Source organism: Alligator sinensis, unplaced genomic scaffold (assembly GCF_000455745.1).
Source record: "Alligator sinensis unplaced genomic scaffold, ASM45574v1 scaffold143_1, whole genome shotgun sequence".
NCBI lineage: Eukaryota > Metazoa > Chordata > Crocodylia > Alligatoridae > Alligator > Alligator sinensis.
This window is the reverse complement of record NW_005842156.1, coordinates 1,432,002-1,456,751: the sequence shown is the minus strand read 5'-3', so window position 1 is coordinate 1,456,751 and position 24,750 is coordinate 1,432,002. Positions and strand designations below refer to the sequence as shown.

The 24,750-nt window shown below is 45.2% G+C and overlaps 2 protein-coding genes across 8 annotated transcripts; one reads left to right on the top strand and one right to left on the bottom strand.

Moving 5' to 3' along the window:
• The first annotated feature begins 6 nt into the window (after positions 1-6).
• On the top strand, positions 7-16,606 carry METTL5 (methyltransferase like 5). Of its 7 annotated transcripts, none has more exons than XM_014520809.2 (8): positions 7-57; positions 1,233-1,355; positions 3,485-3,599; positions 4,196-4,377; positions 4,899-4,981; positions 5,363-5,414; positions 9,149-9,198; positions 12,048-12,153. In XM_014520809.2, exons 2-8 carry the CDS (start codon positions 1,247-1,249, stop codon positions 12,093-12,095), a joined length of 639 nt encoding a protein of 212 aa, XP_014376295.1. In that variant the 5' UTR covers positions 7-57; positions 1,233-1,246; the 3' UTR covers positions 12,096-12,153. The 7 variants fall into 7 exon arrangements, with proteins under 7 accessions (XP_014376295.1, XP_025062261.1, XP_006025680.1 ...); XM_025206476.1 differs by lacking the exons at positions 7-57; positions 12,048-12,153 and adding exons at positions 65-595; positions 16,548-16,606; XM_006025618.3 differs by lacking the exon at positions 7-57 and adding an exon at positions 65-595.
• On the bottom strand, positions 11,800-20,321 carry SSB (Sjogren syndrome antigen B). Its single transcript, XM_025206474.1, has 11 exons — positions 20,176-20,321; positions 18,836-18,939; positions 18,516-18,690; positions 17,915-18,022; positions 17,704-17,804; positions 17,371-17,442; positions 17,234-17,276; positions 14,522-14,662; positions 13,568-13,754; positions 13,260-13,394; positions 11,800-12,251 (listed from the first exon to the last, which is right to left on the bottom strand). Exons 1-11 carry the CDS (start codon positions 20,239-20,241, stop codon positions 12,154-12,156), a joined length of 1,230 nt encoding a protein of 409 aa, XP_025062259.1. The 5' UTR covers positions 20,242-20,321; the 3' UTR covers positions 11,800-12,153.
• Between the last annotated feature and the right edge of the window lie 4,429 nt (positions 20,322-24,750).

The window sequence follows — 24,750 nt, the reverse complement described above, 5'->3', positions numbered from 1 at the left end:
GGGACGAGATAGGCGGTTGCTCTGCGGGGAGGGGAGCGCTTAGGCTGCGGCACCGAGGTAGGGCCGCGGAAGGGCCGCTTCTGGGCCGGGGAGGGCGAAGGGCTGAGGCCCCCGCCCCCGGCCGCACGCCCAGCCTGGGGGCGGGCAGGGCAGCCAATGCCGGGCTCTGACAACACAGCTCACCTCTGCCCGCGGCCGAGGCACCGACTCAGGCTGCAGGGAGGGCTCTGCTCGGAGGCAGTACCCACAACTAAGGGAAGCTCCTTGTTTATTTTAAAATGCCTGGGGGGAGATGATGATGATGATGGTGATCAGACCCCACTTGGCACTGCAGGGAAAGTGGGAGCCTTGCTTTCTATGTTTGCCTCAGCCCGAGGAGGCTGAAACCCAGATGGCACAGGTGGAGAAGGGGGCCCCAGCCACCAGGTTACCATCTTGCAGAGGCTGGGGACATTTTCCACCCCTCCTGCTGAGGGCATATTACTGTACAAGAGGGAACCCAGAGTTGCAGCTTATGGGCTGGGGTCCACAGCTGCGAGATCAGTTCCAGCCCCTGCTCCTAGGACACTTTAATTAAGCAGTCACTGGACAAAAAGTAAGCAACATCCCCCAGGGAGCAGAACCCCTGGTTGGCTAGGTTACAGGCTGGCATTCCTCTTGTGTTTTCTCTTAGATCCTTTTTAGATATGACCTTTAATCTCCTCCTGCCTTAACTCCCCCATCTCTAAAACAGGGATTATAGCTTTTCCCTACTTCATAGAGAAAAAAACATTACAGAATGTGAGGTATCAGGATAGGTATACACTCCCCATTACAGCTGTATCTAAGATGAAAAGATCAGAAGAGGTTATCAGACTGAGCGATTACCAGCAAATCCTCACAGTACCCAAGAAGTTTGGTTCAAGGATCATGAAGTGATGGATCTGGAAGTCACTCCCTTTTTCTATCTGGTGAACATAATGTTTTTCAAAGCATAAAATCCACTGCAGGATCTTTCCCAAAAGACACCATAGGTAGCCAGCTCCCCTTCAAGTTAATTAGTAATGAGGATGCTTAGCATCTCACTGAAGTGGGCTTTCTTGTGTCAACTACAAGAGCTTCTGATAGAAGGGGAGTTTGAAAAGGTGGTGTGGCATAAGTATGCTTTTTGAAGATAGTTTTAAACTTTATATTTTATATAAAAGAACATTATAATCAGATACAGCTTCACAATGTTAAACTGTTTTTTTTAGTTGAAAAGACAAACATGAAGAAGTTAAAGCTTAAAGAACTGGAAAGCCGTCTTCAACAAGTTGATGTTTTTGAGAATCCAAAGTTACTACTTGAACAGTATCCAACAAGGCCACATATTGCAGGTAGAGATAATATATAATGCTGGCATTAATTCACATTCTGTTCCAATCATTTATAGCTGCTTTTTTTTTTTTTTTTTTAAGTGTTTCTTCTTGTTTCTAGATTTTTTGGTGCTACAATGCTCATAGAAGCTTTTGTATTGTTGCCAGGAACAGTTCAGAGATTGTGCATGGCAAGGGGTATGGTCTGGACATTTACTAGATTTTGTTGAAAATACCTATTTTGTTATACAGTTCTTCAAGATTTAAAGTTTAACACAGTGTATTTCACCTATCTGCATATAAATAGGTGTAATTCATTTAACTGGACAGCACACTCACTATTTTGCTGTCTGTATTATCACAAACCCTGGTTACAGGTGTGAACTGCTGAAGGGCATAGAGGCTCTTTGGCCCCACTGTCTACTTTGTAATGCTCTGTGTGTGGGCCGGGAGCGGTCTGAGGCCCTCGAGGGTGCGTGGCGGGCTGTGGCCAGCAGCCCTGGCATGCAGGTCGGGGAATGCAGGCCGGCGGACTAGAATTAAGCATGGACATGTAGCGGTTGATTAAAGATTATTTTACTTACACCGTAGATGGTCGCGGTGCAGGCAGGAAAAACTTGCTTGCGTTGCAGTTACAGACAGACACGTAGCGTTTGCTAGGCTCCACAACACGAACTCGAACAAGACCCGCAGAAAACTCGAGCCTCTTGAAATAACTCGGACAGAGCTCTGAATACACACACGCACACGAAGCTTGCTAGGCTCCGTGGAACAAGCGCACAGGGAAGGGGTTCGTCGAGGGATCACGCTCGGCGACGGGGAGAGGCCAGAGGTTGATCAGACCCCTATAGCCTTCTTAAGGCACGCGCTGGGTCTGTTAGGCTCCACAGCGCTTAGAGTTCTTCACGAGACATGAAGTCCTCCTCCTCCACGAGATGGTTGTGGAGTCCTCCAACTTGGACAGAAACCGCTCAAGCCTCTTATATGGCTAGCAAGCCAATCGCTAGCCGCCACGTGGGAATAATTTAGAACTGGCCAATAGTGGGACACAAATTTGCATGCGGGTGGCGGGAACTCCTTTGCACCGGGGTTTTTTCTTTGCAACTGAGAAATGCACCCTGCAAAGAAAGCTCCTCGTGGCGGGAAATAATTTAGCAGTGCCGAAGCGCACGCACACAAAATCACACCCTTGGGTTGTGACACTGCATAGTTAGCATAAAGGAAGGAGTAGGAGCCCTTAATCGTAACACTTCTAAAGAAGTCTTGAACTAAGTCATATCATAGAGCAGTAGCTTGCAACTTTTTTAGGCTTGAGGCACCCTTCAAAAATGCTTAGTTTTCACATATTTTTTTATTGGGGAAAAAGAGTAGAGCAGTTTTTCTGTTGCAGAGAACACAAAGCCCACAACAGGGGAAAATGTTTTTAGCACGATGGATTCCTATGCAAATCTCTGGTTTTATTTTGTGAATCACATTTGCACACCTAACAGCACTAACTGTGTGGTGATGCCCCACAACACCCATTTGTTACCCTAAGGCTCTTGAGGCACCTTAGGGTAACACATGACCCTGGCTGAAAATCACCATATTAGAGGTATAAAACTCCAAGTAACAAGGAAAATAACATTACTGAGATGGAAAAGCTTAGATCAGGGTGGGCCTATAATTAGTGAACAGTGGTTATATTGAATCTAATTAGTGCATGGTCCTTTTTCAGTCCTAAAGGGAGTGTTAAGATATTGTTTGTATGTAGCAGAAATGTTTGCATACATCAAGAAAAAGTGTAGAAATACAGCTCTTAGTCCTTCAGTAAAAGCATTTTATATAATTAGTCAGAGATAGTATTAATATTGATAGTTCAGTCACAATTCCCTGTATACTCCTCCTGCGACCAGAGTAATTGCTGTGCATGAAAACTACCCATTAGAGCAATGATCTGAAGTCCTTATCTTCATATTTTTGTTTCCATACACAAAAAAAGGATAGTAGCAGTGTGATCACTAGGTGTCATGTTCCTGTGTGAACAATTATTGCATTCACTAAAAGCAGCAACATGGCATTCAAAGTTTTTTTTGAAAGGCAGAAGGAATTGTTTATGTATTGACTCAGATAAATAGTTGGCTGTCATCTTCTAATCTGTTGTTTTCCAGCATGTATGCTGTACACAATTCACAACACTTTTGATGATATTGAAAACAAAGTGGTTGCCGATCTAGGGTGTGGTTGTGGCGTGCTCAGCATCGGAAGTGCAACATTAGGAGCAGGGTAGGTGATTCACACTCAGAATTATGGTTTGCTTCTTTCCAAGTATAGAATCAAATGAAAGATAAGATTAGAACATGACAATACTGGACTGCACTTAACTAAAAATAGATGCATCACCAGACATTTTCCTACAGCTAGCCAGCCTGCAAGCATGCAAATAATGACAAGTGATAAGAACAGTTGCACTCTATTTGAAACATACTTGTTTAATGGAAACTTGTACATATTTTTGTAACTGTTTTCTCATAAGATAAACAACACAAGCTTAAAATGTATTATTAATAAACTTCAAGAAATTCTTAGGAAAATAAAAAGCTTTGCTGATCATATTCTTCTTCTATTAGTAATCTACTTTTAAAACATACCTTTGCTTCACCACCTCACACTAAAACTAACAGAACAAATTCTGTCCCAACAGCTCTCCCTCAAAACTCTACTTTAAGCCAAAATAAAACAAACACACACAAAAGTCTCACACCATACAACAGTGTACATTAGAAAAACAAATTAATGTCCCCCCTGCCCCACCCTTCCCAAGGCAAAGACAGAACAATGTTGTAGCTGTTTGTTCCTGACTAATGCTTTCCATTTTATAGGTTGTGTGTGGGGTTTGATGTGGACACAGATGCCCTGGAAATATTTAGTAGAAATGCTGAAGAATTTGAGCTCACAAATATTGATGTGATTCAATGCAACGTGTGTTCTTTACCTGACAGAATGTCAAAAACATTTGACACAGTAATTATGAATCCTCCCTTTGGAACCAAGCACAATAAAGGTTAGTGATCAGAAAACAAACAATATTTGTAGTCATTTCTGAAGATAAATGTACTATAATTGAATAAACATTTTCATCGGCTGAGTAACCTGAAGGGGCAACACTTATATTTCAGAAAATACCTTTAAAGATTTGCTTTGTTTTGTGATGTGGTAACAACACCAAACTAAAAGTTCCTTGTCCAAGTTAGATCTCTTCAAATGTCCAGCATTTGTTTTAACACAGTTGAATTTGAATAGTTAGTTGTACTATTAAATCTTATTTGCACCTGTCCTAAGTACCACCCTTCCTCCTTCAATACCTTACTCTTCAACATTGCATTTAAAGACCTTTTATCTAATTCCATGTTTCAGTGCCCTTGCTTTTTGTTTGGTGTTTTTTTTTCTCTCTTAAGAAAAGTATAGTTCTAAACTTAAGTAACAAAGCATAGCTACTGATTTCCTATGTGAGTATTTGAAAAGCAAAGTTAAACTGAGGTTTATTAAAAGAGTCATAACTGTAATTTGGGTCCTTTTTTGCAGGGATGGATATGGTTTTTTTGAAAGTAGCTTTGCAAATGGCAAGAACAGCTGTATATTCTTTACACAAAACTTCAACACGGCAAGTAAGTTCCCAGTTTCAGCAAGTTAAGCAGAAACTAGACATAAGTGGTATTTAAATCTACATTTAGTTTTACAGAAACTGTGCAAACTTAAAAGACTTGTATGCCCATGATGGATACCACAGCATAGTTTGAATGGGTAGATTTGTTGCATCTCCCATCCATACTTTGAATACAGAACTTCAAATTACTTAAGCCATCATTCTTAATGGGAGCAATAGCAATGGATAAGTTATAGTTGCAAACAACGCTGGCCTTGAAGCACAGCAATGCAGCTGTCAGAGTTAGTATTTCAACTCCGGTACAGGAGTGAATTTTTTTTCCAAGCATCAAGAGTTTAAAATATTAACAGTTCTAAAAGAGTCCACAAAACTTTTGTTGCAGCACATTCAAAAGAAAGCAGATGAATGGAAAGTGAAGATGGAAGTTCTAGCTGGTAAGACTATCTTCTGCTTCTAACAAATGCAGTTTGTTTGTGGTTAATAGCCTTCAGAAACAGGTTAAAACCAGTGGCTCCCAACCTTGAGGCACAACCCAAATCAGGGTCGCAGGGGGTCTGCCTCTCCCACCTACGGCACTTTCCCAACACACAGTCTGCGTGGCTCTTGCCACCACTGCCCCCCACAATCTCGGCCTGGCCCAGGCTCTGCTGGCACCACTAGGAATGACTAAATCAGCAGCAGGAGCAGGGGTCACAACCCAGATTTAGGGTCGCAGCAAAAAAAAGGTTGGGAGCCACTGTGTAAAACTATCATTCATAGATGCTAGGGTCGGAAGGGACCTCAACAGATCATGGATTCTGCCTACTGCCTGGGCAGTAAAGAGTGCTGGGGTCAGATGACCCCAGCCAGATGCCTATCCAGCCTTCTCTTAAAGACCCCCAAGGTAGGGGAGAGCACTACCTCCCTTGGAAGCCCATTCCAAATTTTGGCCACCCTTACCATGAAGAAAGGTTTCCCTGATATCTAGCCTAAATCTGTTCTCCGTCAGTGTGTAACCATTGTTCCTTGTTACCCCAAGAGGCGCCCTGATGAACAGAGCATCTCCGATGCCTTAATGCATCCCCCTAATGAATTTGTAGGTGGCCATAAGATCACCTCTCAAAAGTTTAAAATGTTGAGACTAAAGATGAATATATTTTTTAATTGACAGATTATTTGAATTACATTTTACTTTCCCCACCATCAAGCAAGATGTTAACAAAATATAAAGGGTTGTTGGGTTTGGTTTTTTTAGCTTTGTCCTCAGCGCACACTTGTGAGATACAAAGGTTGTACCAAAACCAAGCTCTCTCCACCATTTTCTTTACAAAAATCTCAAGAGTTGTATTAATTCTATCTTTCCCTTTATACGAGCAATTCTCTCTTCCAGGAAGGAAACAGACCTCTAAAGTAAAACTGAAGCATTGGATTACTGTCACTAGGGGCACAGACAGAAGCGCGGCTCCTTGCTGTAACTGAAAACACTTTAAAGGAAGTGTTCTGAGTTGCAATGATCCCTCTGTGCAAACAGAAGTTCAGTGTTGGTTCCAGGGGGGAGGGGAATGCTGGCTGGGAGCCTATAGCCAGTTTCCCCTAGCAACAGTCCCTCCTCTCTTCTAGCCTGTCCCTGTTTCAAAATGGGAGGGGGGAAAGGGAGCAGAGGGAGCTCATTCTAGAGCAGAGCTTTCCAAACTGTGTGCCGCGACACATTAGTATGTCGGCGGCAGTGTGTAGGTGTGTCGCGCAAAATGCAGAAAATTTTGCGGAAGGGCACCGCGGAGCTCCCTTACTCCCGTCTGCTTCCCTTGGCCCCTCCCCCGGAACTGAATTACTGTGTCGCGAAATGATGCATGTCTAAAAAGTGTGTCACCAACATGAAAAGTTTGGAAAGCTCTGTTCTAGAGCTACCCAGCCATCTTGAGTGACTCTAATACACCCAGTCCACCCTCCAGCATGGGCTGAAAACCTCCAAACCAAACTCCCTCTGCCCCCTTTTCCCTCTCCCATTCTGGAAACAGCTTGAGGCCGGCATGCAACACAGACAGTTACAGAAGGACACTTTGTTTTAAAATGTCTTCATTTGACCCCTCACGCAATGAGAGTGCAAGATTTTCACCTGATTGGCCATTTTTAAGCTGTCTGCAGCCGAACATGTGTGTTTGGTCATGGCTGTAAACTGCTTTCTGTGACCAGACCAGGTGAAAATTGTCACTTCTGTCTGTGCAAATTAAAACAGATGTCCCAGAATCGCAGGGGGGCGTGGCACAGTCCAGCAGGACTACAGCAGCACTGCTGACTTGGGCCAGGGGAGGCAATGTCCCATATTTCCTTATGGTCATCTTATTCATAAGCCTTAAAAAGCATAATATAGTATCATATAGGGGAGGGCAAAATACGGCCCACAGGCCAGATCCAACCCATGGGCCAAGTGGAACCGTGGGCAAGACAGAGACCCTCTAAGTGCCATCCAGCCTGTGGCACATCGTGCTGCCCCTTGAGCATGCAATGAGGCTGGGGTGGCTCCACAGCTGTACTGCCGTTCTAGGCAGCCCAGGTAGCAGCAGCTCCTCCTGGCTGCCACTGCCCTGTGGTACTTACAGGGACCCCTGGGCACAGCCCAGTTCGTGCGCAGCAGCAGCAGCGACAGAAGCTGCTGTTGGCTCAGAGGAAAAGGGGCTCCTCCCCCTCACTGGGGCTGGGCAGTTCTTGCTGCAGCCACCCAGAGCCCACGCCCAGGCTGCCTTGCTATTAGTCTGATTTGCACTGCTGCCCCACAGGGCAGCCTGAAGGCAGCAGCGACAGTGGCAGAGAGAAGCTGCAGGGCAGCTGCAGCACAAACAGCCTAGCAGCGATGGGAGAGCGGCTGCTTTTCCCCTGTGCCAGCAACAGCTTCTGCCTGGCTGCTGCCGCTGCTCAGCATGGGCGGGCAATGCGGAGCAGATGCTGGGCAGGCTGGGGTCAGGGCTGTATGCGCGGGTTCCAGCTGGTCTGATCTGGCTGGGGCGAGTCCGGAGCAGGTGTGGCTCAGGGCAGGCCAGGGCTGGGGCTGTGGGGAGTAGCAGGGAGGAGCCACAGGGGACACAGGCTATGGGCTGGTGGGGAGGGGTGCTGAGTAGCTCAGGGGGCTGGCTTGCTTATGTGTATGTGGCCTCTCCTAGACCAGCTGCTTTGCAACCATCCCTTCTCCCTCACACGGCAAGCCAAGCTAATCCTGGGGCTTGGAGGCAGCAGCTCCAGGAGCTCACATATACCGCATCCCCCACCCTGCAGCTACCACTACCACAGGAGTCCCTTGGCTTCCATAGCAATAGCAGGGAATATGGCAGGCCTGGGCCCTGGTTACTAGGGGAAAAGCAGAGAGGTGGCTCCAGTAACTAGGGCCACAGTTGCTACAAGCCACTGCCAGCAGCAGCCACAGCCTTATGGCTCAGCAGGCCCATCTGCCCTGCTCTGCGTGCAGGGAAGGCTGTCACCCCAGGGCACTCACGTGCTTGCAGGTCCCGCACACCCCCTACCATACCCCCACATCCTCCCCCACACACAAATCACACCCTCACAAATTCCACACATACATCCAGCCACCCAATCACACCCCACACAATATACTATATTTTGATCTATTTTGTGATCAGCTCTATATACACTATGCAAATGCACGTAAATAAGGATAAAAATATTTTTTGAAATAAGAACTTATAATAGATATTTGGTTTTTAGTATATGATTTGTTTTTTTCCCCGGTTCCAAGGTGGCAAACCTCTTTTTCCAAAAGTACTCCTCTCGGAGGCAAGGGGAGGGACTTCTGGTCCCAAGATAGCAACGAGAGGGCCACAAGAGTAGCCCTCACAGCTCACCAAAACTCTCCAGCCGAAATAATTGCCCACCCCGATATAGTACTTTTTGCAGTAATTGAGTGCCAAGTTAATTAACTGTAAGTAGCTTCCTCTCAGGTGCAAATATAACAAGACAAAGTAGTATGTGTATTATAATAATACTCCATTGTCATAAGTCAACTCAGATGCATTGTGTACACCTATCAATTTGTTCTAATCAAGTGGTTGACAGCAGTAAAGTGGTTTAAATGTAAAGGAATATAGATGATAATAGTACAGCTAGTGAGTTGTATCTGCATTGAGGAAACGTACCCAAGTTGCCATGGTGTGACAGTTGTTCTCTCTGCTATTCACAGAACTTAGATATGATTTACCAGCATCATACAAGTTTCATAAGAAGAAATCGGTAAGCGTTTTTCCCTTCTTGCCTGTATTAGACAAGCACTTTAAATACAATCCATAGTCTTAGATGTAGCCAACAGTTTAGACTTTACCTTAAAATATATTTTCTATTTTGCAGGAGTCCCTAGAGGCTCTAGTCCCACTGTGTTAAGCCCTGTAGCAGGGGTGGGCAAAATATAGCCCACAAGGCCATTCTATTCGGCCTGCGAGGCCCCTAAAAAAAATTTAGAAAATATTGATCTGTCCTTGATTCCTGTCAAAAATGTCAGAAACCAGAGACAGTGAGACCCAGGGGAAGCCCGGCAGGCTACGGGAACAGCACGGGTTCTGGCCTGGGACCATGTGACTGCAGGGGGTGAGGGGGAAGGGCAAGGAAGGAGCCTGGGGAAAAGCGGCTCCTCCCCTGCCCCACGCTCCCTGCTGCAGCCATTCGCAGCCCACGCAGGGTTGTCCTGAGCAGGCACAGGCAGCCCCACGCAGCCTGCAAACAGCTGCAGCACGGGGCACTGGCCATGGAGTGGGCAAAGGGCCGCTTTTCCCGTGCTTAGCACCAGCTTGTAACAGGCGAGCCTAGAGCCATTGCGGGGCCCAGGTTCGCTGCTGGAGTGGGTTACAAGCTGCTGCTGAGCACGGGAGAGTGGCCAGCACCCGGCCAGCACCCAGCACTCATCCCGTGGCCAGCACCCAGCACTGCAGCCGCTCACAGCCCGCTTGGGGCTGTCTGTGCCTACTGTCTGTGCCTGCTTCAGCAGGGAGCGCCGGGCATGGGGCAGGCAAGGGGCCACTTTTCCCCACACTCAGCACCAGCTCATTACCTGCTGCGGAGCAGGGGGTTGAGGCTGCACGCTGCCCCCTGCCTGTACTGCGGGGCTTGGGGCACTAGGAGTGAGCAGGAGCGTGGGGCCCACACCAGTGTCCCGGGGCCAGCACCAGCGGGGCCCAGAGCAGGGCGGCAGGGTACAAGGTCCTGGGCGGCAGGGGCTCTATGGAGCCGGGCCAGGAGCTGGCCCCTTCCCTGCTGGTGCAGCCCAACCCAGCTCCACAGACGCCTGCACCCTGCTCTAGGCCCCACTGTTGCTGGCTATGGGACATTGGTCCCAAGGCATTGGAACATCAGTCCCAAGATGGTGACCAAGGGGCGGGGCTACCTATGCAGCCCTAGACAGCTTGCCAAAACTGGGTAAGCAGCCCTCCACCCAAAATAATTGCCCGCCCCGGCCCTATAGTGAATTGTAGTTATATCCAGCTTAGTCTGCACGTTTGTTGCCAAGCTAACTCAGTTATTGGCATCAAGCTTGCTATATTCTGCTTTATGGCAGCAAGACCTAGGTGATACTTAATAACGATAATTATTTTGGAATACTGTAGAATATTACTCAGTACTTGAGGTGTCTCACTTTAGTCTGAAGTCAGTGTTGCAAGTGGGTACAAATAGCCAGGTACATGTTTATCACTCACTAACTGATTGTATTTGATGTATGTTAAAATTTGGCAAAGACCAAATTTTTTTTTTTAACCTGTAGCAGGAGGCCGAGTTGAAATCTGGCCCTATTTAATTCAGATTTCTAAAGAGGACTTCAGAATGAGTCAGGATTTTACAGCTGGATAATAGGATAATGGCTTTGACTAGTCTGAAGGTATTTTGCACTCGAGCACAAGGATGAACAAAACCAAACTGCTTGTGGGAAAAGCAGAAGATGTACTAGAAGCAGCAATGGGAAGGATGTATAAAAGAGGAAGGGACTAAAGTTTGCGTTTTGTATGGTGAAAGGTATGGAAGTAGACCTTGGGGAGCAAAGATCTGGTTAGACCAAGGGTAGGCAATTATTTGCACCAGAGGGCCACTTAAGGAGTTCTGGTGAGCTGTCACAGGCTAGGTCAGCAGTTTGTTGCGTTTCTCCCCCCCTCACCCCAGCTCAAAGCTCTGAAAGTGGCTCTGCCCTCACTCTGCCAGGTGGATGGGGTGAGGCCATGGGCAGGTGCAGTGTGGCATCCAGCAACAGGACAGGCAGGTGGGGCCAGGATCAGGATTGCAGGGCCATGACAGTGTGAGGCCAGGGCTTGGAGCAGAGCTGCAGTCTACTTCCCACACACCTCTGTGATAGATACCCACTCCACAGGCAGGAGTGTGCAGAGAACAGATTGTGGCTCTGTCCCAGGTCCTGTGCAATCACCGCCCCACAATCCTGTGGTCTCTATGGAGATCAGCCTGGTGCCTATGCAAGCAGGACACAGGCAGATGGGTTGGGGCTGTGGGCAGGTGGGGCCAGTATTGGGAACACAGGGCCATGACAGCGTGAGGCCAGGGCCAGGGGCAAGAGCTGCAATCCACTCCCCGCAGTTTTTTTTTTTGCAGTTGTTGTACAGGAAGAAAAAGTACAAGGCTTGGATGAATAAGTAATAAAGGCCCAGTCAGCTACAACTGTAGCTTAAACAGGCTGTTTGATCAGTTCTTAGCTAGCTAGCCTCTTTCCTGTAGAGAGGCTACAGGAGTTTTATTCTGTTGAAGCTATCCTCAATCACCAAATCAAATGGTCAGCCTTCTAATCACACGTTAGTTGGGACAGAAATCTGCATAAGTTTAAAAATCACCAGCTGTTAAGTACCATCTTAAATGCTGAAGTTTATTGGTGACTTATTTAATACAACTTCAAAATTGCAAAGTCTGGTTCAAGGATAGAACCTCCATTTACATTTTAAATCAAGTGCCAGAAATGCTGAGAGGCTCTGACAGTATAAACAAAATATTTTTTTAAAAAATCCTGACTGGCATGTTAGAATAAGCATGTGTCTGAAAATATATAAAAAAAGAAAAACAAACAAACAAAACACAAACCTTTCCTTTCATTGCAGGTTGACATTGAAGTGGATTTTGTTAGATTTTCTTTTGAAAAGTTCTGAACTGAGGAATGGCTTAAAACCTATTTAAAATGGAGTAATAAAAACAATGCTTTTTATATTACTGTTCTCCTGCTCCATTCTCTGTTTTCAGTTGTTTTGATGGAGGTTCTTCTTTTTCAGTCTCTTCTAATGGTCTTTTCTTGGGACTTGCTGGCCCTGTAAGTGTTCATATACACAGACACTAAGGAACTAGAAAGACCTTTGTTTGATATTTTCAGCACAATTCCTACCCAGCTGAAGACATACAGTCCTTCAGGCTACTGCAAGTACAAGCTTTCTTCAGTTAATGCTTTGCCACTAGATACTAGAACAATTCCAGATGATCTAGTACCTGCTTTAACAATGAAGGATTACCTAAAACAAGGTGTCAAAGAGACCAGGAATTCAGGGTCAGGACTAGCCCTCAAAATCCTGGGTATGGAACAGAGCCCCCACTGAAGACATGTCAGCAGTGAGAGGGGGAATGACTACTGCGGTATTAACCCCTGCAGCCACTGCTACTCACCCCATCACAACTGCAGCCCATATCCAGCCCACAAAGGAGGGGCAAATTTGATACCCCTGCTTTAGACCCATTTACGACAATGCTTCTAGAGTCTTTGAGACATCTAGTCTTGAAAATAAGCCCTCAGAATGCATAAATCAATGCAGGGAGGTATGAGTTTATTCAGCTAGAGAAAGTATGTAGTGGGGGGAGAGAAAGTGTGAAGTGGGCGTGGGGGCTGTAAATGTTAGAAGAGAGCGCATCTAAACTGGCGACCTGCACAGAAGACAGTATAAGCAGCAGTCATGTAACCAGTAATTTTCATTTAAGTAAAAGTCAGTCTAATTTGGCACCACCATTTGCTATTCCCTATGATAGCAATCTTCAGTATCCCTTAGTACAAATTTCTTTGGAGTGCCCTGTTAATGGTCAGCCCTGTTTTGGCTGGCTAAGTTCTCTACACCAGTTTAATCCTTGGTTTCCAACAGGTATCATGTAAGAAACATGACCAGGACAAACATCCCAAAGCATGTGAACAGTTGTCTGTTTTTTTCATTAGTTAGAACTTGACTACTTTGTTAGGTAATTAAAAAAAAAAAAAAATCAGATTCTCTGTAAATACAGCTCTGCATCCTGGTAGGAAGTTTTGAGCTATTCCTCCCAGGCATGAAGTATCTTACCTGTTTCTGTATTACTGTCACTCTCTTCATCCTCACTCTCAAATTTTGTCTTCTTACCCTGGAACTGCACTTTCCCTTTGTTCTGTGCACCTTGGGCCGTCTTCCCTCCTCTTCCTTTACCTTTAAATTTGCGACCTATCACAACGTACAGACAAGTTCAGAACATTTGAGTCACTAAGTAGCAATTCATGCATTTCTGTGCATTTGCCATTTGGGGAAGGAAAAAGAAAGAAAATAACATTGCCTAAATCTACGGTTGCCAAGAAAGTTAATTCACAGCATAGCCACATCAGGCAGAAGAAAGTCACCTTTTGTTTTCCATTTGTTTAATGATTCTTGCTGGCCCTCCATGATTTTTTTCAAAGCTTCTTTCTCAGTATCTCCTTCTAGCACCTGCCATTTTACATCCTTCTTACGCAGCTGTAAGTTCCCATCATTTGCTTCTGTGGCTTTATCCAGGACTTCTTTTGCATTACCTTTAAATAGAATAATACCCTAAAACAGAAAGAGTTTGCATGCTTGAGTTCACAGCCAGGACTCTAGTTCCACCTGTGAACCTTTAGTGTGAACACACTCAAATCACCTCCGCAGCAACACAGTTTCTACTCTACCAGCACAGCTACTTCACCCCTGGTGAGTAAAGCACTAGCTGAAGGTGTAAGCAGGATACTCCGTGCTTATCCTGCACCAGACAAACAGCCCAAATACTACATATGAATTCTTTTCTCCCTCTCTTCTCTTAATTATACAAGAGCTTTACTTTCTCTTAATTTATGCGGATTCCTCCAGATTATGCTATATGGATCTACAAAAATATTAGTTTAGATTAGGAGAGAACTTCTCCCACTTAAAAAATAAGAAATAACCCTTTATTTACAAAGCTAATGAAACAAAACTCAGTAGTACTTGAGAGCAACCAGTTTATCTGGATAAGTTGCTGATGGAACACAACACATTGGCGATAAGGAATTCAAGACACACTGGCTGTCTACACAAGGCGTTGACTGCACAGTTGTTACTGCTCAGTTTAGTACTTGCATAGCCAAGTACTAAATGACTGTGCAGTAACTGGCTTCTGGGTGACGCTGACTGTGCAGTAGCGTCGGGTCATGGTCAGTGCCCTATGATGCTACTGTGCAGTACTAGCAAGCTACTGCGCAGTAAGCATCTCATGTAGACATGGCCATTGGGTACTTAATCTAATATTGCTTCCATCATTATACTTGTTCCTGCCCACCACAATTCTGTATCAATTTACTGACCTCCTTTGCTCCTCTGACAAAGTCTATCCATTTAATTTCTCCATGATCAGAAAAAACTGCATGAAGATCTTCTCTGCAAGTTTGATCATCTAGGTCACCAGAAAATTTCAGCAAGTATCCAGTGTTTTCTTCCAGAGATTTCTAAATGCAAGAAATGAAGGAGGTAGCTATGAGAAGGAAGGGGAAATCTATTTTAATTGCATCGCAAAGCATATCTTAAGTCTGCCCATAACCTTAAGTTGGTGTCTTCCCTTAACTATCTTAGGTGAATCTAGAAATATTGTCAAAAGGCCAAATTCACTACAACCCTAGAGCTTTTTTGAACTTGAGTTTTTACTAGTCTTGTACTGTCTTTCAGTATCTGCCAGCCTTTCCCATACCAGGAAAATGTTGCATAAAGTTCAGGGACCTCACTATCCAGAAAGAAAGTGGGGGAGATGCGGAAGAGAAGAGGTAGTCACCAACTCCTAATCCAGCAGCTATCCCTGGAAAACAGAACCATTACAATTTAATCCTTTTTGCGCCTCCTATACTGCTAAGGAGAGCTAGTCTCCTGCAGCATTTTGTTTCTTTAGAACAGGAGTCAGTGCTCCCAGCACGCATTCCGAGCATGGCACACAAGGTCATTTTCCTCAGCATGCATTTGGGCCGGGATGGGGAGGCAGCAGCTGTTTGCAGCCTCCTAGCTGCTGCCAGCTGGGAGGCTGCAAGCTCTGCTGGCAGCAGCTACCCCAGAGCCAGGGCCAGCTGCAGCTGGGAGGCTACAAAAACAGCTGCTGCCTCCCCACCCTAGCCCCAACGGGTGCAGTGCCAGCACCTGCTGCCTTCCCGGAAACAGCCGGGGCCGGGAGGGCCACAGCTGTTTGTAGCTTCCCAGGTGCAGCCAGCCCAGGCTCTGTGTAGCTGCTGATAGCCACAGAGCCCGGGCTGCTCCCAGCAGCCAGCTCGGAGGATGGAAACCCTGCTGCAAGCAGCCCAGGCTCCATGGCTATCAGCAGCAACCCAGAACCTGGGCCCGCTGCAAATAGCTGCTGCCTCCCTGCCGTAGCCCCAGGGAGGCAGCAGGTACTAGTGATGCTCCCTGCTGTGCTGCCCTCACAGCTGCCACTTCCACAGCACATTGGAACCCAGCACAGCGGAGGGCGCAGAAAGCTGCCTGCTGCTCCGAGCTTCCCACTGCCCCGGCCACACTTCACCTGCAGGCGGGGGCAGCAATGAGGGGCACAATCCTGCGTGCTGCCCACGCTGCTCCCATGCACAAAGGGGAAGTGTGACCCATCAGCATGGAGCTTGCAGCAGCAGGCAAGGCTTCCCTGTGCAGCCCCTCTGCAAGCTGCCGCTCTGAGTCGCACTCGCTGCACTCCAGAGGGCCCAAGGGAGGGCAGCAGGGCCAGGACTGCAGCATGTGCGACCCACAGCAGCAGCACACAAAGGGGCCGCACAGGGGCTGCCGGCTGAAGGCTCCGTGCTGCCAGGTCATACTTCCCAAGTGCATAGGAGCAGCATAGGCAGCACACAGGGTTGTGCCCCTTGCTGCTGCCCCAGCCTGCAGGGGAAGTGTGGGCAGGGCAGCGGGGAGCTTGGAGCAGCAGGCAGCTTTCTGCAGCCCCCACAGTGCCCTGCTGCACCAAGTTCCAACGCTGCTCTGCAGAAGCAGCAGCAAGGGCAGCATCACCAACACCTGCTGCCTCCCCAGAGCCTGGGGCCAGGGCAGGGAGGCAGCAGCTGTTTGCAGTTGGCCCAGGTACTGGGTAGCTGCTGATAGCCATGGAGCCTGGGCTGGAGGGAAGGGGCACAAGCAGGGCATCCTGCCATGTACCCCCTGCCCTCATTTTGTTTTTCTGGCATGCCAGCACTCCAGCACCTTCCAAGGTAGGCATTGTGGGGGGTTTTGGCACCCCAGCCAAAAAAGGTTGCCTACCTCTGCTTTAGAATATTCAAAAAAAGAGAGTTACTTAGCATCAAACAATCAGGTATGTGTATCAATACGCTGTGATAAAAATTGAGTCGATATTTTGTTTCATAGATTCATCGATTTCATAGACATTAGGGCTGGAAGGGACCTCGGAAGATCATCGAGTCCAGCCCCCTGCCCCAGGGGCAGGAAGTCAGCTGGGGTCCCAGCAAGAAAAACATCCAGGTTTCTCTTAAAGCCATTCAAAGTAGGTGCTTGAACCACCTCTGGCAGCAGGCTATTCCAGACCTTGGGGGTTTGGACAGTAAAGAAATTCTTCCTTATGTCCAGCCTGAAATGGTCTTGCAGGAGTTTAACACTGTTTGACCTTATCATCCCTTGGGGCACTCTGGTGAACAAACATTCCCCCAGATCCTGGTGGACACCCCTTATAAAAAAAAAAAAAAAAACAATAGGTGGCCATCAGATCACCTCTGAGACTGTGCTTTTCCAGGCTGAAGAGTCCCATAGCTCTCAGCCTGTTGTCGTAAGGTCTGTTTTCCAGAAAAAAAACCCCCACATTTTTGTGAAAAAGTCAAGTTTGATAAAGGAGACAAGTTACTCTTATTTGAATGTTTAAGTTTAGCACCACCTCTAATTAGAACATAGCTACATAAGTTTAGCATCGGGCACTTTGGTATGGGCTGAGTCAAATTTGACAGAAGGGGCTTTTGTATTCTTATTACCTACAATAAAGTACAGTACTTATTTTTATTGTAATTATTTTTATGCTTGTAGAATATTCAAAAGATACACACCATCTCAGCATCTTCTGCTTGTTTCTGCTTTACTTCTTTCTCCCTGTAAAGTAAGATCAGATCAGGTCAAACTTGTTTAGAGTGTAACTAAATGACCAAGTTAAGGTTCCTTAGTTTCCAAACTAAGACTAACTTACTGTTTGGCTTTTGCTTTAGCCTCCACTTTATGTTGTCTCCTCTCTTCATTCTTCTTTAAAAAGTAATCCTCCCTTCAATAGGGAAAAATCAAGTTAGAATAGAACTCTATAATGTAATTAAAGCAACCTAAAGGAAGACTGTAATAGCCAAGGAATGGCTGGGTTCACAACACCTTAAAATTAGGGATGCTCTGATCCAAAGAAACTGCTAAGCCTAAAAAAAACAATCAATATTTGAAATCTGTATAAGGCAGCAACGCTTAAATTCCCCAACTCAAGTCATATTTAGTGCAAAAATAGATACCTGAGCAAACATCAGTTAGATGGACTTACTTGAAAAGGACTATTAGCTCCGTGTCTTTGTATTTTTGGTTTGGGATCTCTATGAACTTCTTAGCAGAGTCAACACTATCAAAAACTGCAAATATAGATCCCTATAAAAGAAAGGTGGATATCAAGAATCAAATTGATAGATTAAATGTTTTCTAGTAACTCCCCAATGTTCACAGATGACTGAGCACCAGGCTTTATAAGGAATAGCTACCTTAAAGGCTTTCTGCAATGTTCTCCTCATCTGAATACTCTCTACTGTGCCTTTTCCTTCAAGCCATTCTTTGATATCATCTAGTGTAGAATCTGTTGGAAAACCTTTCTGCAAAATAACAGTGAATTTCAAATCATTATACAAATCAGATATGCCATGACATTTCAACTGAACTCTAGATAAATATTTATTGCAGTTCCTGTATTGTGACCAAAAGACAAGTCAGTTGCTTAAGAAGGGCGGGGTGGAAAAAGAGCACTTTATTTTAAACCAGGGGTCAGCAACATTTTTGCTGCCAAAATCACCAGCAACCTTGACTTATAAGATGTTGATGTGCCAGGGGCAGATGGCAGGGGAGCTGCGAGGGCCCCAATCCTTGTGGCAGCACAGCCCCAGCCTCTTCCCCACCATCTGCCCCAAGGCACACATGCCAAGCAAAATGTTTTTGCATACCATGTTCTGGCGCACATGCCAGGGGTTGCCTACCCTTGTTCTAAACTCAGTTTTATACAGAAATAAAGTGAGGATCAATTTCACTTGAGTTGAAGCATTTTAAGCAATAAACTGAAACTTATACAGACAAGTACAAAAGTGTACTTACAATATATAGAGATCTGTTTTTAATTTCATTTTTGTACTGGTCATTCACTTCAGGGAGGGGTTTGTTTGGAGATCTCCTGATTTTAGTTTTGTCTTCACTTATTTCCATAAGTCCAGCCTTGGATTTCCTTAATGCTTCCAGTATAACACTAAAATCTTTTGAGAGATGGCTTAACCTGTGGAAGGAGAGGAGAAAGGCATGCCAGACCCATATATATTATTTCCCTCCATCACTCAACAATAGAGATGGAGTTGTACAAGCACACTGAGGACCCCAACATTCAGACAAGATAGCCATCTTCAGGTTATTTGTTGTTTTACCTGTTGAATTTAATCATTATTTCTAAAGGAACCCAGCCATCGTCTTGCTTGATCTGCTCCTTTAGGAACTTGTCTCTTGGTAGATTGTGGTCACCAAAATAGTACTGCAAAATAAATCAATTTTATCTTTAAAAAAGCACTGCTCAGGTAATAAGTAGCTTCATTTCTATTAATTTAATGAATACTTGTGTGGGTAGTTCAATGCAATATCAAGACTCATAACAGATCTCCTGATACTGATAGAAATATCTACATAACTGAATTAGAAATCCTGCAATTATGAAGATGTCTTTTACAGTGCCCATCTTAACATGAAAATTATCTAAAATAATCTGCAGTTAGCTTTGAAAAGTGATCTCATTTAGTAAACAGTACCAAACAGAGCTGCAGTTGCTACAAAAAACAGTCTATAGCTTGGTTTAGTAGATAAGACTTCTGATCATGCATAATGCTCATCTTCATGGTATTTCTCATTTTTAATGCACAAGAAAATCCAATAAGAACAAATCTGTGGCCCACAGGAGGGAGCTGGGCTGCAAGATCTTGTCCACAGCAGCAAAAGGTTGCTGCCCCCTGCATTAGATTTAATTTCAGTTATAATCTATTTCAGTGACTGCACTTCTTCCCCAGCCACCCCCACTCCCTGCATTGTACACACTCTACTTAGTCAAATAAAAGTAATTAGCATGGGTGTGGGAGGCAGAATTAAAAAAGCACAAAAACATTTCTACTACTACATAAAAATAATCTACACTTCCAAGTTCTTCAAGTTGAATGATATAAAGACACTTAATTTAAAATGGATGCAAGACTTTAATATTGAATTATTAGTAATAAAGTAGAACTGAAGTGTAAGACAGCAAATTAAGTAGAATGATAATACTTTCAAAAGTACGAATGTACTGAATAGGAATTTCCCTTCAAAAGCCAAGATAGGTTTAACATTAAATGCACCTCCCTATTTGCATGCATGTGCAATAACATCTGGATTTGCAATAAGAAATTTAACGTTGTTTATTTTAATACTACCTAAAATTTGCCGGTTTGTACCTAAAGTAGAATTTAAAAGTTAAAAGATATGGATAAGTTGCTGATAATTCAAAGTGTATGATTTGTTACAGCCATCTTTGAAAGTCTGCTTCCCATTTAAATACGTAATAGCATTTAATGTTAGGATACTTCAGATCAGACCTGGACCCGAGACTAGCATGTCTAAAACCAATTTAAAAGATTTGGGTCTAAATAGTAGCTAGCTAACATCTGTTTAGACAGTCAACTAAATCCCCATTAGTGTAGCTTAAGACAAACTGATTTGACATCTAAAATCAAGATGAACATACCTCAATTTGCTGACAGATTTTTCTTTCTAGAACAGACATATTTTCACCATCCCCATTTTCAGCCATTTTCACAATCTGTATTCAAAGGGGGAAAAGTTGATAGTAAGAAATCAAGGCTCTGTTGTCACTTGCTGCATTTCCTAGCCCTAGAAATTCAAATAAAATCTTCAGTTTTGGGCAATAGCCAGATCTAAAAACTATAGAACTGACGCTGTTTATCTACACATTTAACTTACCATATCAAGTTATAAGCCAGAACCTTAATTAGGATTTAGTTAGCATGCAAGATAGAAAATGAAGACTTATATTTAAAATGTATTGATAAGCCAATATGCAGCATAACATTCTGATGGTTCGTTTACAGAGCCACTGCCACTGAAGCTATACTGGCAGTTATGTCAAAGCCCTTTAGCACAGAGTAGCGATTCTCAACCAGAGCGCCATGACACCCTGGAGTGCCTTGAAATTCTTTCAAGGATGCTGTGGGGTGCCATGCAATGTTAGCAGTGTTTGGTATGCAAATATGATTCACAAGAAAAACCCAGAGTTTTCAAATAGGAATCCATAGTGTTAAAGTGCTAAAAACTTTCTAACATGTTGTGAGCAGAGTTCTTTGCAAAAAATTGTTGTTATTTTCCTGCACTCGGAAAAGTGAAAGCAGCTGACATTTTCCCAGAGTTGTCTCAAGTCTGAAGAGGTTGAGAATAAAATTGGCAGAGATGCAAATGTTCTGTAGACAAGACTAAGCCTAAATAAGCAAAGTAATTCAACTTTTGCAACAGTATCCATGATGCTTGGGCCCAGATTTTCAAAAGATATTTAGGTACCCAATTCCACGTTACTGCATTTCATTTGTACTTAGGTATACCTTTGATGACACAAACCTGACTGTTTAGCAACAGGTTATCTCCCTGGAGATTTCTGGTCCCATCTATTTATTTGCTATTTCAGTGACTTGTCTGATAGTCAAGACCAGAGAGAGGATTAAACTGCAGTCTTCCTCAAGAATATAAATTTCAAGGTATGTTTAATTTCCAGCCCCTAACCCCCTCCCTCTTTTTTTTTTTTTTTCTTTGCAGGGAGGGGTGGAAGGCAAGGGAAGAAACTGGGTGCTTTGCTTCTGATTCTCTTTTCAGAGCAGCTTAGCTATTTGTAAAATGCCTCAGCTTCTTCTGATGCTGTCTCCAGAAGAGGGTTTATCTTTACTGTACAGTCTTAGCTTGAATAATGGCTCTAGTTTTGCCTTTAGCCCAGGGGTGGGCAAAATGCAGCCCGTGGGCCAGATGCAGCCAGCCCAGCCATTCTACCCAGCCCATGGGCCTCCCAAAAATTTAGAAAATTAATATTTATCTGCCCCTGGCTGCCGGTCATGCAGCCCTCTATGGCTTGCCAAAACTAAGTAAGCAGCCCTCCACCCAAAATAATTGCCCACCCCTGCTCTAGCCCAACTCTCATCAACTCAAATTACTGACCTATGGGCACAGTGGTGCTTTAAATTGAAGTAACTTGCTTTCTCAGAAGGCATGAACTGAAGCTTAAATGGTGCTGGCACTCAGCTAGAAATAGTGAGAATGCCAGCTACAAGTTGACACAGTTTGAGAGATACCAATTCCCCTACTCTTAATCCAGTCAGTGTGGCCACTCTTCACTTGAGGAAAGCTGGTTTGAGTAGAGTAACTTGAGTTTAGTCCTATGGTAATTTGCACTATTGGGCTTTGGCTGCTTTACAAAGCTGTGGGAGTTGCCTACTATATCACATCAATCCTATTTTAGTTTAATCTTTCTCTCTTTAAATTCAGGCATCTTTCACCAACTGTCCTCTTCAAGGACAGTTATATTCATCCAAATTGTTTCAAACTCTTTTTGAAACCAGCCACTGTTCTCTATTTACTTAATTTTAACCCCACATAATAGTCCAGTACAACCTCTTCTGATCTACAAGTCATATTGTTATTGTTCTGATGGTACTTTTGTTACCTACTATGCACAACCCTAAAAACATCGTCTCCCAGTCTTTCCTACTTCATGCCACTAGGACCCAACCTTGACCTGCACCACAGTTAAAGTTAGCTATCTTTTTTCAAATGACAGGGGTGGACTGGTAAATTCAGAGGTTTCATTTTTGACTATCAGTAGTTAGTAAATAAATCCACTCAGTATATAGGGTAATCCCAGAGTTCAAATACCTGAAGGACAATAGAGAGTGCCTTTTTTCTCTGTGGTTTTAGGGGACAGGACTAGAGGCAATGGACTTCAACTGAAGCAGAGCAGATTTCAGATGGAGATCAAGCAAAGTTTTCTGAGTACAAGGGTGGTGAAGTATTAGAACAAGCTATCTAGAGAAACTGTGGAATCGCCACCCTGGAAGTTCTCTTTAGTTTTAAAAGATCCCCATGAACTACAGCCCAACTCTCTTCTTCCTCTGCTCCAGCTCCTTAGCAATAGCTACCCTACAAAATAATGGCTTGCCTGCACTACCTTCTAGTGCTCTGCCAGCTAAAATAATCTGGTCCTCTCTTCTCAGTAAAGGGGCAAGCATCAGTATGAGACCGATAGGCCAAAATATTCCAGCCTGCCCCTTGACACCTCGGTACACCGTACAACATGTGGTCTGCCTGGGCAATCCCAGTGGCCCACCAGAATACTTTATTAAGCCAAGAAGGATTTGAGAAGTAAACCAAAGCCTTGCATCCTTGCCAGAGGAGCAGCAGGCCAGCTTCACACCCTGGACAGCTGCAGCGCCAATGGCAGAGACATGGTCAGATGCCATTGTGACAGTGGCTATGTTCACACAAATTCTCCCCACACCCCAGACAGCTGCTCCGGTCATACACCCATTACACTATTGTGTGGCAGTTCATTAATCTGTGCAGCAGCCTGCACACCTGGCCCAGTTTCACCACTTGCAAACATGCTGAGGATTTACTTCCAATCCAAGCAGATCTTTGCAGTCTTCCATTGGAAAGTGTACCTTGTTAGTGGTCCTCAGAGTCTGACCTGTGCATCCTGATCTTAGGCTAAGCACAGGAAGAACGGAAGGTGATGGGGCTGTGACAAGTGCCTGTACTAGCTGCAGAGGAAAGCAGCAATGGCTGGGTCCTTGGGTCAAAGGGTGGTGAGCATGAACTAGGTCATTTCAGCCTACACTCTAAAAATGCTGCCAACTACTGATTCAGACCAGCTGTCCCAACCCTAATTCTCAATCTCCTGGCCCTCTCAACTCTCAAATAGTCCCCCTGCCCCAATCCATAATCACAGACCCCTCTCCCCTAATCTCCCTACCCTGTACCTTCCTAACACTCTCCATTTCTTCAGACAGCATTAAGAGATTATAACATTCTGAGTGTTAACAGCTCATATAAGGACAGGGCACATACCAGGAACCTCAGGAACAAGTGACCCAGTGACCTGCTTTCAATAGACCACATTCAACTCCACTGCTCAGAAAAGTGACTACCCTAACTCCCTTCTGGTTTGTAGAATGCTCACTCCTTTCACTGTACTTCTGAAGGAACTGGAAAAAAATATTGCTCTAAAGTGTTAATCTCAGAGTAAGTTTTCCCCCTGGGGAATACAGGCAAGAGTGGGGAAACACATGGGAGTCTCTGAAACCTGCAAGACGAGCTCACTCGCAGTACACATGGTGCAGTAGTCACAGCAAGTTTCCTTAAACCACCCAATTACAATGACAGCTTGTTCAGAAACCCTTTGGTTTTAATAAAGCCCCACTCCTGCTCCACTTGGGCTCATCCATTCAGCATGAACTCTTGATCTAGAAATTGAGCCTGTTCAGCTCTGCTGCCCAAAGGGGGAGTTGTTGCCCCATCCTAGCAGGAAGCCTTAGTTGGAGATGATCACTTGGCAAACAATTATAAACAACGGTTTGAGGCTCAAGTGAGCATTGCACACAAGAGCAATTTTTGTTTGTTAAATGCCGTTTCTGGTGGGCTGCAACTTAGGAGCTCCTTACTCAAGATAAATCTGTATTTGGATAGCCACCCTCTAACTTCCCCTCTCCCAGCAGTACTCACCTGAAGCATAGCAAATTTCATAACAACAGGGAAAAGACTTGGAATAACTGAAATGATGCAGCTTTAAACAAAACGGCACTTATTGAACACCGCTGGGAGCTGTCCCTCTGCTTCACTGCCAATTCATGTCTTAGGCCAGTGATGCTCCAAGCTCTGGCCCCGCAGGCCAGGCGAGTGGCACGAGCTGGTCCGCACACTGGCATGGGCCCCGTGCAGCTGCTGCCCAGTACCAGGTGCCAGGATTGGACTCTGGGGCCCTGCGACCCCCCCACACGCACTGGGGCTAGGCCCTGTGCCCCAGTCTGGACTCCCCATAGGCAGGGGCAGCCCTGGTGGGTGAGCCCGTCTCAGGCTGTTCACACTGCAGGTTCCCGGGGGGAGCCGGGATCCGAAGGGCCCAGCAGAGGCCCACGGCTCCCTACCCAGCCCGGCCCGCGCACTGCGGCCCCTCCTCCCCGTGAGGTACCCGCAGCCGAGGCGGGAGGACACCCAGAGCCTCCGGGCGCGCACGCCCGGGGCTCCCGCCGCGGCTCCCCCGCCCCCC